This window comes from Struthio camelus, chromosome 15, assembly GCF_040807025.1.
Source record: "Struthio camelus isolate bStrCam1 chromosome 15, bStrCam1.hap1, whole genome shotgun sequence".
NCBI lineage: Eukaryota > Metazoa > Chordata > Aves > Struthioniformes > Struthionidae > Struthio > Struthio camelus.
Window position 1 is genome coordinate 13,465,309 of NC_090956.1, and position 14,226 is coordinate 13,479,534.

Consider the following 14,226-nt stretch of genomic DNA (forward strand, 5'->3'; position numbering starts at 1 on the left):
GATAGCTATAATATGACTCTCAAATATTCTGCCGTTAGTAGAATGCCTCTGTTGTCCCTGGTTGCGCGTGTCTATTTTCCCAAGGTGCACAAATGTGGAGCAACCTGCTGTGCCATCAAGTTTGCCTGTAACCTGAAGAAAAACAGCTATCATTGCAACTCTGATCAAAGGAGGAAGGCAAACCTACTGTCACCACCACATGCTACTTTGTTATGAACTAATCCTCATTCCTCTCACAGCCCTCTACACAATTGTCCCTTTAGCAGCGTGGAAGCAGACCCTCTCTCTGTGTTCTGCAGCAAAAGACACCAGAGCCAGAACCGAAGCGCTGGTGTACACAGCGAGGCCCTACGCGTACAGGTAGTGTAGTTCTCCTTTTTCATGTTGTGTGGCCTCATTACATTATCAGCAGCACAAAAATTTGAGATTTTTGCCTGCTCTGCTATAAATGGAAAGTACAAGTTGACTAGCTGTTGACTTTCATGAGAACCAAGAATGAGATTATAAACATACCGGATTAAACTTTCACTTTGTTGCAATGTTTTGTCTGTCACATCCCTTGCTGAATTAACATAAAAATCTAAACACAGTTGGGCCTTTCAGAATATCAAGTTTCCAGACTTTGTCAATAATGCTGTTGAAGCATTACCTCTGATTCAGTACGTTCCTTGGATTGGGACAGTGAAGGAAGTGGGCAGAAGTCCTAAAGGCAATGTAAGGTAGATAAATGCATCACTCCTTGCAAGCTCAGGGATCAGTAAACCGCTTGAGGACAACAGACCAAGAAATGGACAGGTCCTATGAAAGAAACTAAAACTGGCCTATTTAGTCTTCATGGAAATATTAAGTTATAGTTAAGTCAGAGTCATAAGAGTTTTTGTTATTTTAAACTTTTCTTTGAATGTATAAACAAACGATTCAAAGTGTTCTGAGTTAGCACAGTGCAGAAAAGACAGGAAGCAGCCAAGAGGAAGTCTGGCTGCTGCATGCCCAACTAGAATAGTGAAAAATAGAAAGTAAAACAAATTCACTAGCAGTTTTGCTCAGTGCAAAACAATGTTTTGTCCAGGATTACAATCCAGGAAACAAGTACGAGAGAAATGCTGCCTTCTACCTTACGAAGAACGAAGATTGCCACTCCTTCAAGAATAAAAAACCTGATCATCAGTCTTTTTTGCTTCACCAGTCTGAATGGCCCTCAACTCACCCTCTTTCTCCTTCATTACGTTGGCCTTGACACAGCTCTGCAGATAGCTGCCTTGCTACTAACTGCACTGGGTTTCAGATGCTGTGATTTCTTTCTTTAGCAGAACCAAGAAATCCTTAACAGCAGCTGTGCTTTGCTGCATTAAATGACAGTGCCACTGCGGAAAGCACGCTGTCCAGGGGTGCAGGGAAAAAGAAGAGAGTTTTGGAAAGGAAAAAGGTTCTACGTCCAGAAAGCACCAGAGGCAAACAGAATGACATTTCGGGGTACTGTGTTTTGCTGTGTTTTAACTGAAGTACACAATAAAGCCCAATGTTTCCATACCTGTTTACAACAGCAATTGCTTTCCCAGGGTTCCCCCTTTCTTCTCACAGCACCCTGCCCAACGCAGCGGCCCACCGTCTGAGACCACGGATGGTATGCTCTGTACTGCTCAAGGAGCACCCTGCTCCTTGGTGTTTCATACATGATTTTAACTTAGTTTACTGATGACACAGTCCTTTTGGGGTCCCCAACAGTCCTCTCAGATGGGGGTTAGGCACGTTTTCACCTCAGAGGACTAAAAAGTTATACAATAATTTCTATATTAGGGCTGTGAATTCTAGAGCCTGATCTCAGGGGGAACATCAAGGACTCCTCTGGGACTCCAGTTACCTCAGCTGCAGTAGGCCTGCATGCACACTAAAATTAACGCGTTGTAGGGGTGGGGGAGACAGCAGGATGGCCTTCCAAATATATTTCCATATCCTTCAGAAAGTTCAATTCTTTGTTTTTTGGACACTAGCTAAGGCAGATCTTTTCATTAAATCTTTAAGTAACACCTCCTTTCCTCATCACTCTTTACTCCAGCTTCATTGCTACATTCATTAGACCTGTGTTCCCTCTGTATTACCCCATGAGAGCTCAGTGCACGCCTGCTACAGCAAGACTTAGGCTCAGGAAGCACTTGTTTTAGTCCTGTATTCTGCATATACAGCACAACAACATGATTCACCAGCAAGGCTCTCAGTGTTTTGCTCAGTGCTCTTTTAGAGTTCAAGCAAAACAGTATGAATTAAAAACACTGGAAAAGTAGTTAAGGAAATACTGAACATCATATCAAGACAGAGAATCCAGTTAAAGAAACAGTAGATGTTCACTTAAATCACATACAAGTTTTAGGAGTTGAGCATTTTATATTTTTAAAGATAAGAGGGATAGTTATGATTATTGTTTGGCCCCAATAATTTACTCATGTCTTACATTTTAAAAGATCAACATGTCAAAGACACTGAGTAATGCAATTTGCTAGTAACTAAAATCAAGTGGTAGGTAAGATAAAGGAGAAGATTTATACGAAGACAATAATGCAAGGTTTTCGCCAGAAATAAGGTAGATGTTTCTGAGACGATGTTTTAGGGGGTTTCCTTCCCCAAACTCTGTTGACATCTGAACTGATAGGTGATAAAATGACCTCCCACATAAGTATGGAGGCTAAGAAAATGAAAAAGTGAAGTCATTTCAGGAACAGAGGAAACCCCCTGCAACTTAATTCTCACATCAGTTTAGGAAGCCGTGGATAATTCACAGCAAACAACTAGCAGTGCCGTGCTAATCACACATTTCTGAACTGGAGAATGACATAACATTATTGCTCTGTACAGCTCCGTGTCTTTAGATTACAGAAAGACAAGAGAATGGGACTGCCATCAAGACAGAAGGTTAAAAATCACAAACACAAGAGATTGCTGAAGAAATGCTATTCTTGAAACACTCAGGACCCACAAGTGCTACACTTGAGATTAATCAGTGAAGCAAGCTGTAAAAAAAACAGGTCATATGAAACTAAAATATGGAGTCCAATGAAACATTTGGACTAATATCCTCTTCCCCAATGGTACTTTGAATTAAATGCTATCATGCCACCAGCCATGACTTTCAAGACTTTTTTTTTTTTTTAACAACTTTCTCTTTATCTTCTCTCTTCTTATCCCCCCATCCCCAGGTTATGTGTCATTGTCCACAGCCCACAATAAATATACCAGAAGACAGGGCAGTGTTTCCTGGGTTTTTTTGCCCCTCACACTTGTTTCGGAGTAAAGCTATTATATCCTGATGTTGTCAGGGATGTGGATGGGCTGGTAACGAGGAGGAAGGAAGTGCACACCATGATATAATTACCTCTCTTTCCTCTCCCCCAAACCCTAACACTCCTTCTGCTCAATAGCTACCAACCAGCTTTTCCTTTCAGAAACGGCCTTATTATTCTTAAACTCTAAATGGTGCTCGATTTATATTTAGCTTTGAAAGTTGCAGTTTCTCTTTCACATGCAGAAAAGGTTTATACATCTGAAATCCTATTTCCAGTTATACTACCCGATTTTATTCTACTTCTAGCTACAAATCTTATCTTGCTTGTGCAATTGCGTGCTACCTCCCATGGGCTTTTATAGTCTAAAAAAGAAGAATAGATGACATAGCAAACAAACCTGCTCTATATCGTGCCATACTCTCCTTTAGATGTGTTTAAATAAGTTAGAGAAGCAAAGTATAAATATCAACCAGAATTAGCTTTCTTCTGCTTTTTAATGAACATAGCTGCATGATGATTAGCACAACAGATTAAAGAAGTGTAACTTAAAGTCAGTTGAGTTCAGGCAGCTTAATAACATATTACCCTGTAGGTGTCAGTGTTGTGAAAGCATTTGAGAGCACAACCCACATTCTTATATTCAGTATCACCTCTTGTGTCACAACTGTGCCATGCTCTCCCATTCTAGAAATAGGATGAAACACACTGGCACTGCAGACACGCAGACACCTTGCCAATAAGCTTTTTAGCAGAAAACTACACCTGCGTTCAGAGACTTGCTTTGAGACAGAACCTCAAAGAGGAAATAAAATTCTAGGATTTCTTGCCAGAGCTGAGAAAATAACTGGAAATAAGCCAGTTTCTTCAAATGCTCCTCATGGTTTCACTTTCCACAGAATCAATACTTGTGCAAAAAACAAGTTATACTCCTCACAAAACCAAAAATGAACTACAGCAAGCTTTCTACCATGTAACATGACTCACCACAAAGCAAAAACACTATAAATTCTCCAAAATTTTACCAACTCAAGTGTAGACTTCATCTTACTTTCAAGCAGTACCAGTCTGGGTACTGATACACCGTACTACCTACCAGAAAAGGTAGGATAAGAAGAATTTATCATGACAAAAGCACAGCGTTGAAAAGTTAAGGAAAAACTGACCCGGAGATACTGGACAGTTCCTGTTCTTCCCCTCTGGATTCTGTCCCAGGTGGTCAGCAGAGCTGCTACCACTGCCCAGCGGTTATAGAAACTGACAACAGAAAGGAGGAAATAATCCAGGGCAGCCGCCGCAGAAAAGCTAAAGACTCAGGGGAATTCCAAAGAGGAAAATCAAGAGAAAGCTCACTTTTAGCAATATATAAGCGCTCTTACCTTTATCAGCCATTTGTCACCGGTAGGAAAAGCTTGCAACTTGTCACTAGTTTGGAACTGATCGGTTTACTTAGCTGGAAACTGAAATTGGATGGGAGCAGCTGTAACAATTCTTGCTGCTCCCCAAAACTCTTTCTTTCCTTTAAAAATTCCTGTGAATTGCAGTTCAAATCTGTCCCCAGGTCACAGGGTTAAGTAGTGCATCAGTAAGAATAAAGCAAGCAGCACACAACTACTCTTATCCTGCAGCTCCGTTTGCTCTAACAGAAGTGAAAGTATTTTTTCACATGTTCAGGAACCCTACCAATCCAAAATTAGTTCAGTATCTTATGCAAGTATGTTTTGTCATTGCCCCAAAATGACAAGCACTGGGTTCGATGAAATAGGAACTTGTAAATCTTGTCTGACTTACACCTGGTGTTCAGTGTTTGCATGTACCAACAACCTAACATACCACATTTGTTCATTTAATGAATCTCAGACTGAATCATAGATTTTCCTTTATCCTGCCAGTGCCTAACTGGCGTAAGAAAGAGATCTGTTTCAAAATCAGTTAAATTAATGGTTTCTGGTCAGCTGGTTGGCAATAACTGGCTTCTGTACAAGGCTGTGGCTCCCACTGAGATCCTGTAAGCAAAGTAGCTGCTGTCCCGCATAAGGCTTTTCTCTTTAGATAGGGTATCTACTTCCCCCGGGTTCCCTGAGAACATGCTCACCATGAAGAGATAAAGCTGTTTCCTTCCTGGGGGCTGCTGGCCAGCTCCCAGTATTTATAGAGATATGGGGTCCAGCCTGAGGTTTACAGCACTAGCCATCTCTCTTTGGGCTCTCCAACCAGGCAGGCAGCTGTGTTCTTGGAATTTTCTCCTGTGTGACCATCACGAGGCACTTGATACAGCAGGAACTTTTGGCTGCTTTCAGTTTCAGGGTGCCTCCCATCAGTTCCAACTCTAGCTCATTTTCATTTTTTTTTCTTTTACGTAGTCTCATGAGCTGCAGATACCCTGGAATAAGTCAGGGCCTCTGCCTGGTATCTAGAGGATCAGCCACTCTTAGTCAGGTCAAATCTTTCCAGGGTCTCACAGCATTACTGTTTTACACGTCTCCTCCAATGCACATTAGAGGAAAAGCAACATCTCAGTACAATAGCAGTCAGAGCAGAAACTGCTGAAAGGCCTTCAAGCACAAACATAAATTCTGTATTCTGCGTATTTGGACAGGAGACCGTAACGCAGTCATTGCAAGGGCAACTCCTACAAAAGTTAAGGGAGTTACTGTTAGCCCCATTCTAATGGGCAGCACAGCCCCACAAGTTTACCAGCCTTGCAACCAGATTTCTTTATTAGCTTCTGAACCTGTAATGCCATGAGATGATCTTCATATTTCAGGAATGAAAGTCTAGGGAACAAAAAAGTTCAGTTGCTTACTGTAGTCTGAAACTATAGTGGACAGCGGCTTTCCACATTTGGCACAACACTCATACCTTCTCAGAAACAGCAGAAAGGCATTGCTGTAGCTAATCACATTAATGGTTCATCTAGTGAATTGGAGTATGGAGATGGTCTTAGAGACACAGTGAAAAATAGACTGGGGAACAGGAGGCTGCGAGAAATCTGAGAACTGTCTAAGCTCCTCGGGTGACCACCAGCTTCTGTGCTTCAACTTTTGCTGATTCAGAGTTGAAGATATGCTACCCTATTGCTGAAAGAAGATCAGAATTATCAATTAGTACTGGAAGCTCTGTAAAACTGAGGCCAGTAGTGCACTCTGCAAGAGGCACTTGCCAAGTGGGGAAAGCTGGCACGTTTTTGTCCAGGGAGTTTACATATCTGTATTGTCATTAAAAAAATAGCAGCAAAACTATGAAGTAGATGGGGAGAAACCTGCTGATATCAGCCTGCACCCCTCCTGCATTGTCTTTGCAAGACTTCTTCAGAGTGCAACAATCATGGGATGCAAGGCTGAAATTCAACAAATTTGACAACAAAGCTAGAAAATAACTTGCTTCAAAGGAAGTTGAAATCTCTAATACAGTTTTGAGTCATTTCCTGATGAATTAATGTCTTCCAAACCACTTCTTTAAGCATGTCTTTACTATAAAGCCTAGGGAATAGCGGAAATAGTTGATGGAGGAAAACTAATGGTTCTTCAGATTTGCTTCAACTTCCTTCTGTTATGTTTTAAATAAATGCAAGCTTTATGGCAGAGACATGCGGTATGACAGGATCAAGATCTCTGAGATTTTAGGCGCTACCACTACAAAAATGGCAAGGAGGGGAAATCTTTTCAAGCACTTCAGGGATATAATTAAAAATAGAAAACAAACTATATCTATCCCCAGCATAAATAATACTAGGATACCTGCTAAGATATTCTACCTTTAAAATATGAATTCTTGGCATTAAATTTTAATTTGTGCAATAACTCTAAAATCTTCCAGCTGAGTATTTCTTTTCCCTCATGAACTATCTTTAAGATTTTTTCCTAACGTTCCCTTTTGTACTTTCAGTCATGCCTTGAGAAGTGATGCTGAATATTGTATTTTATGAGAAGAAAAAAGTCTATCCCCCATACACTGTCACCCAAGGTACTTCCATATGTTTTACTACCTCAGTATTCTGTTAAATATTCTTTTATTCTCTTTTCACAGTTTCTTATAGTAGCTTGGTTTTGTAAAAGTAATTCTGAATGCTACAATTTAAGCTGCGGTTCTGCAGCTTTACAAGGGAGGGACCAGGTTAGGAAGTCCCAGAGCTATCCTGTTCCCAGTCATATACAATACCAATTCTTCGGTGGGTCAGACTTAAGTCAAGCGAGTTTATTGCCTCAGAATCACTAGGGGTCTACATTTTCTCTTGTGCTGCCCGCTAAGAAAGTCAAAACTCTTGAATCCAGGCTTTTAAGTCATTAAATATTTTCCACCCTTAAATCTGAAGCAGTCTCCCATAAACCCTGCAGCATTTGCCTTTACAGACATCTGGAACTTAGAGTGGAGAACACTCCTCCTATCTGTGCCTGCAAAAGACAGACATGAGTTGCCAGGACGTGCCATGAACAAGCGCTGCCCAGACTATCAATGGCTGACATGTCAGTGAAGAACAACTGATTGTATCACGGTCTCCTTACTCTGCTTTGCATTTCTGGTTCTTCAGAAGGTTGCAAACAATAGTCTTATTATGGCCTCGCTATGAAAATGGATATCCGGTAGCTATTCTGTATGGGTGGATCTGTTTTTAGTTTCTGTTGCACCACAATCTGCACTCTTCTCTTCCCAATGTGCCCTCCACTGATGCACTTTGCACTATGCCATGACACTATCTCAGAATGCCATAAACAAAAGTAAATGTTTAACAATGCAAAAAAGAGAAAGAAAGTAGATTTACCAGAAATGCACTTGCTTCCTGTTGGCTCATTGTCTGTGATGTTTTGAGGCTTATTGCCACACAGTTTTAAACAACAGAGGGGAACCAAAGTGTTCAAATACAGGTCCCATTTTTCCACAAATGTCAGAGATATCTTCCTTGCAAGGTCCTCTCTGTCTTTTTCATGGAGCAAGCTTTGATGGTACTCCTTGGATATCACATCTTCTTTCAGCATGAGGTTAAGCAATGCATGGTCATCAGAAGCTGTAGCGCTTGAGAGAATATTCCTTACTCTAGGCAGGATCTCCTTAAAAAGATTCATACCTGCAGCTGAAGACGTTTGAAGGAGGTCTGAGCAAAATCTGAACTGCTTCAATTAAAAAAAATCCACTCAGTCAGCATCAAAAAGATGAAGTGAAAAAAAAAGTTGAGACTTTGTCTTGCAATAGCAGAGGTGTTTCCTCATTTGATTAAGACTTTAAATAATGTTTCCAACAACAAATAACTTCTTGATGAAATGACGCAACAGCACAATCCTTCCAACCATTCCTAAAAGACAATTTTCCAATCAACAACAGTCACCTGAAAAAATAATTCAAAAAACATTTGCCCCATTCAAGAAAGACTGCTATAACTAGATCTTGGTCTTCCAGTAGAGATGGAGCGTGGTGAGCCCATCAGTGGGCCCAACAAGGTCATTGCTCAACCAAAACAATTCCAAAAGCTTCAGCACAAAACAGTATTGCACATGCTCTGCAAGAGGGACAGGTTTAAAACTTGAAGACTCCCACATACAGTTAGAGATTAAGTCGTGAGTAAATTCTGCTTTCAGGAAGTCAAATGGATTAGAAAAAGGGTGAAAACTCTGGGCTAAAAAATGATCCCCAGTCTGGCTCTGGTTTCTGCCACATTTGAAGACACTAGAAAGAAGGGGAAAAAAAAAAAAAAGGAAAGAAGTTGGGCATGACTTCCAGCTACTCTTATTCAAAGTCAACATACTTACATTCCAAGGCGGAGATATTTTAAGTAAAATTACTTAAACAGAAGATTTTTCAAGGCTCCAGTTCAAAAGAGTAGCAAATCTTCCATAAGACTAAGCACCCCTGCCTATATAGCTCCAAATCTACTACAACCTGAGCCCTCAATTCAGCTTAAAACTAATAAGAAGTCTTTTTTAATACTACCTTCTTGACTCATTTCTTGCTCTTATTTTGTAGAGCTTATTTTGTATGCAACATCTGACTACGACATTTCAAAGACTTCTAAATGCAATCAATAAAGTCTTACCTTTGTCTGAAGAGATTTTCCAATAGATGCTTCATCTAACAGGTGAAGTAAAGAATGGGTGCCTTCAGTCCAGATTACTTTAAAAGGAAAAAAGTTTTCAATAAGAACAGAGTACAAGGAATACAGTATACGATCTTGATCAGATGTCATCTGTCTATAAGCATAGATTTTTTTCGTATTAAGAGTGCAAAAATGACTGATAAGTCTTGTATATTGTGACTGTAGAATAAATCTGCAAAGCCTGTATCAAAGGGAAAATATAATTAATTGCTAGAATATCTTTAATGTGTTTAACACAAGCACCTCTGAGCTAAATACGAACATCCATCCTGCAGTAAGTAAAAATATGATAATATATTTCACAATGGGTTACCTAAATTCTATTTACATGTTGCTCATTTATAGTAGCTACATCTATTAACAACAATTTGTTACAGATGCAAAGGAAACTATCAATTTTGTTGAGCTATGAAAAATACTGTAATTGAAACTAATTTTCTCATTTATATAACATTTTGTAGGGTAATACATGTTTTACATTTCCAGCTCTTTGATCGTGAAAATACCTTTTATCAGGCCCAAATATACAAGAGCCAATACCTAAAATTAAACCGATAGATGCCATCCGATGTTTCTCAGTGCTGGCTTATTTTTCCTTATGTCTATTTAAAACTTTCTAAATATTGACCTTTATGAAGTTTTGCAGTGGTTTGTGCATAGGTATTGTTTAAATTTGAGGAGGACAGAGTTTAAAGTAGTTCAATGTTTTAGAATAGAAGTGACAATGTTATAAAGATGGCAGTGATAATGGCAGTAAATAAACAACTCCTAACTACTTGCAATTCAGTTTACACTACCATTTTTTCTACTTCACTGTTAGAAACCTGATCCTTATAGCAGAACCTATATTCTTGAAATAAATACTGGGGCAAAATTCCTAGGCTGTCTGGGGGCTAATGGATAAAATCTTTTTGAATGGTCTGCTACACAGCTGCCTAAACAAGCCTGTAGGCTGAGTATAGGATAAGGTTCCAAATCTCATCTAATATTTCTCTGTGGATTTGTTACTGGGTTTTACTACCTTGAGTATTGCCATGACTTCTATTCAGCATAGGAAGCACTTGCAAATAGAACAGTAATTCCACCTAGTTAGAAACAATGTATTGGGAGAAACTTGGTAAAGCTTCATGAACGTTTTGAGTTTTGAGAATTGCAAATTTTGGTTAAGCTCTAAAATACTTTCGTAGAGGAACAAGGTTTTGCTGCTTTTTCTGAATGTTCATGTTTATGTTCAGTATTGGAAAATACATGCAAAACAGAGGAAAAAATAAGCAATTGACAGCTGATTATCTAATGGCATCATTTGGACCTGCAGTGTGGGTAGGTAACAGGTTTTAATGTAACTATATAACTGGCAACAGATTATTTTACTTGTGCTTAGGGAAAAGTAAATCCCTTAGCGCTTTCATTCATTGTCTCATTTTTCTCAGAATTTTTCTTTTTAATGTAATTTCCTTTAAAGCTACTGGCTACATTGACTCAAAACAGAAAAGAGAACTTTGCTTTTTGAGTAGGAAGAAGCTCCACCTCACTCAGAGTATCACGGCTCCCATCATATTACATGGGAAAGACCATTTCCCTTACTTTTATGAACCAAAAACTACGCTGAATAAGATGTCTCCACTTTTACATTACCATCTTTTGGAGTAGATCACGTGCTACAGGCAGCTAGGGGTTTGTCTTGCAAAGAACTGGGAACTGTCGCTATCACAGAAAATGTGAATGGGTTCCCCACAGCTTGCTTCTCCTGCAATGAGTGTGCTCTTCTATGGGTGCAATAGATTAAAAAAAGTAAGTGTTGTCTCCATTATTTGGCCATGCAAAACTTTCAGAAACCTTTCCCAGCATCAGCAGTCACATTCAGGCCCCTCTAGGCAGTCGTTTTCCTGAATAAGAAGTCTCCTTTGTGACAGGCAGTGAAGAGAGTTTAAGCCACGTGAGAAGCTATCTATTAAAAGAAGAAATTCAATTTAAACTGTAATCCTCAAACAGTCTCCGCAACTCATTGACCTGGTGCATCTTAGTTCTGCAGGACAGAACTACAGAGTGCCTTGGTCATTGCTCCAGGGCATAAGTGTGTTTGAATGTCGGGGGACACAATAATGTGGAGATGGCGGATTTGTCTTTGTGGGCAAATAAAGAACTGTCCCCTATTGGAGAGTCCCCTCCTTAAACAGAAAAGCAAATGAGCACATAGCTTATGATAACTTCATCATGACTGCCACTTAACCATGAGAAAAGCAGATCTTCTGTGTCTCACACCTTAAGCAGCTTCCACCTGCAAACGTGCCTGTGGAAAGTCCAACACTAAGAGGAGATTATAGGTTTTTCAACCCAAATACAATATTGTTTCTTCTAACATTCTAGATTTGAGACAGAAGTGAGATCAACAGTGGGACTGCCTTTGCATAGGTGTGAGGAATAAAGATTTAAAGCTTATTCCTATTATACTCTTCCCTCATGTTTTCAGGATTCCTGGGGAGTTCTCCAAAACGATCTGCAAGGCCATCATCTGGGATGAAGCATGGTTTCACGCAGCTGTCTCCAAGTTCTGCTGGAATATAGGCAAAAATACCAAGCAAATAGTGTGCTAGAAACACTCTGCCTCTGACCTTAAAATTTGTTAGCCTGTGGCTACAGGCAAAATGAGGGGAAGGGAACTACAGTGGCATTAAGCTTTGAAAACTTGATTCAACTTCTAGCACTGCTCCAGTCCTCATGTGCAATAATGAGAAAATGGTTAAATCTGCCTTCTATTTCTGCATTTTTAAAATCAAAATAACACTTTCTTACCATCTTGACACTAGGTACAATCTACTAAGGCTCATGAGATACCCAGATACTAGATAATGAAGACCGTTTCCTGGTCTAGACTCGTGCAGTTTCACCTGCTTCACTGTCCTTAAGAAAAAGAATGCAATGAATTGCTAGGATTTTACTAAGTTCATTTGGAGTTCCAAACTAGCTGTGGACATTGGGCAGCATCATCTTTACTTAGAAGTGACACTTCCCCTCAAAGCAGAGAAAGAAAAAAGCACAAGTTCTCCTTTTTTAACTAACTTTCTTCTTTAAAATGTATCACAGCACAAACAATGTATGTGAAAAACAGAACTAAGTCAGACTGTACATTTTTGCTATTTGTTGCTTCTTATGTTGCTTTTGCTTAGCTCTTTCTATATCCACAGAGCGCTAAATTTCTTTTCCTTTGGACTCTGAGAGAAGACTACCAAGAAGGTCATTGAAAAGAGACACAGCTACCATGTAACTTCACTCATGTTTGCACAAGGGTATGTGAAAGTTAAAGAGAATCCTTAAAACAGGAAGGGAAGTTGTGCAGTTCAAAACACTCATTCATATGTGAAACAAAGGAGTGAAATGCTGATGGTGATATATTATACAGGCTTGAGTCACTAGAATCAGAAAGTAGGGAAATTTGTTAAATGAACTGTTCAGATTCTGACATATTGCAGGTTGAACAATTTTTCAATACTATTCAGCCTAAAGAAAAGAAATCCCAAACAAAAATTCTGGTATTGAAGCACATTTATAGCCAAAGAAGTCAAAGACGCTAGCTGATTGGAAAAGCTGATCTTGAAGACAGAGCCAACAGCTTAGACAAAGTAAATTTTCAAAGAAGCACCATTCATTTATGATACAATATCTATTGAAATCAATAGGGACTTTGCAGCAATTTCTGTAAGTGCTGGAGAATGCTGCATGCGATGAATATATAACTAAGGCTTTATCAGCATTTCCCCTGACTTTGTTACATTTCTCAAAGCTGGACTAGAGGAATTTACCCTGACTGACTCTTAGAATGGAGACCTCAACATTGTGTTGTTTGACACGCATACACCCACAATATTTCCTAAGTAATTCTGCCAAAATTTACAGCTCTTAACTTAAAATCTTTTATACGTGTATTATGAAAAGGGACTTCCAGCAGGAAAGTAAAGGTATATTATTTCGGAAGATGTCTTAAACCTAAAAGCCCTGCCTTCTAGATTGCAGAGCTTGTTTTTCCTCTGAGCTTACTTTCAGAACTGTCTGATCACACCTTTTTCTTGCTTCCTCACCTCAGTACTTCCACTGATGCGTTAAAGTCAGGTCTTTCAACATCCTTCCACACATACACTGCTTCTAGTACCCCCTACCACATTACTTCTCAATCACTAAGATGAGCCTCAGCAGTTAAGTATGAGCACTGCAGGTGAGATATGGCAAGATAATAGACTACAGCTCTGCTGGTCATATTGCCTGCTTCCCCAGAACACAATTTTCTTAAGTGAGCTCAGGAACTCAGATGGTTGGAACTTCCAACCTGGCAGGCGCAAAGAAAGATTAGGGCCTCAGATATTTCTGGTCATTCAGAATCTCACAGAACTTTAAGCAAGTATTCTCAGAAGAGTGATGGGGCAAGGCAGACTGAACAAAAGAACTGTTTAGACAACTGCATTGCAAAACCCTGATAGTATTCAACTTCTAAAGGCACTCCTGCAAAAATGACCTTGATTTCTAGTTTTAGTAAACTGTTTGCTGCCAGTCTGCCATAAAAATTCAATGGAATTTCAGTTGTGCCTTTAGTGCTTACATTTCCTGTAAAATCTGAGACTTAAAATTCATAGCCCTCACATTTTTAGCTTAATAACATAAATTTCCCTGCCTGGCTTGCACAGTCTAGATTCATTATCAAGCCATGAAAACACAGTTACCACAAAGCTTTCTTTGTGGAGAATGACACAGATATATGAAGACAAAGACATGAAGCTGTTTTCAACACAGCAAGGTACAGAGTATTTTCTAAACTATCTCTGCATTGAGAGGAACACATTTACATGATGAAATCCAACATCTTCCAACCTT

The 14,226-nt window shown here is 39.5% G+C and overlaps 1 protein-coding gene across 17 annotated transcripts in view; it reads right to left on the reverse strand.

The window, feature by feature from the left end:
- CIITA (class II major histocompatibility complex transactivator) overlaps positions 1 to 14,226 on the reverse strand; it is a 49,518-nt gene that overhangs the window by 28,044 nt on the left and 7,248 nt on the right. For 10 of the 17 annotated variants that reach the window (XM_068908881.1, XM_068908878.1, XM_068908880.1 and 7 more), the window contains 2 exons: positions 9,304 to 9,380; positions 8,038 to 8,936 (listed from right to left, as the gene is read on the reverse strand). In XM_068908881.1, coding sequence (XP_068764982.1) covers positions 8,038 to 8,338 — 301 coding nt within the window. In that variant the 5' untranslated portion in view covers positions 8,339 to 8,936; positions 9,304 to 9,380. Of the gene's footprint in view, positions 1 to 4,441; positions 4,533 to 4,654; positions 5,321 to 8,037; positions 8,937 to 9,303; positions 9,381 to 10,998; positions 11,918 to 14,226 lie in introns of those variants that run through there. The other 7 variants (XM_068908879.1, XM_068908875.1, XM_068908876.1 and 4 more) reach the window with 7 other exon arrangements.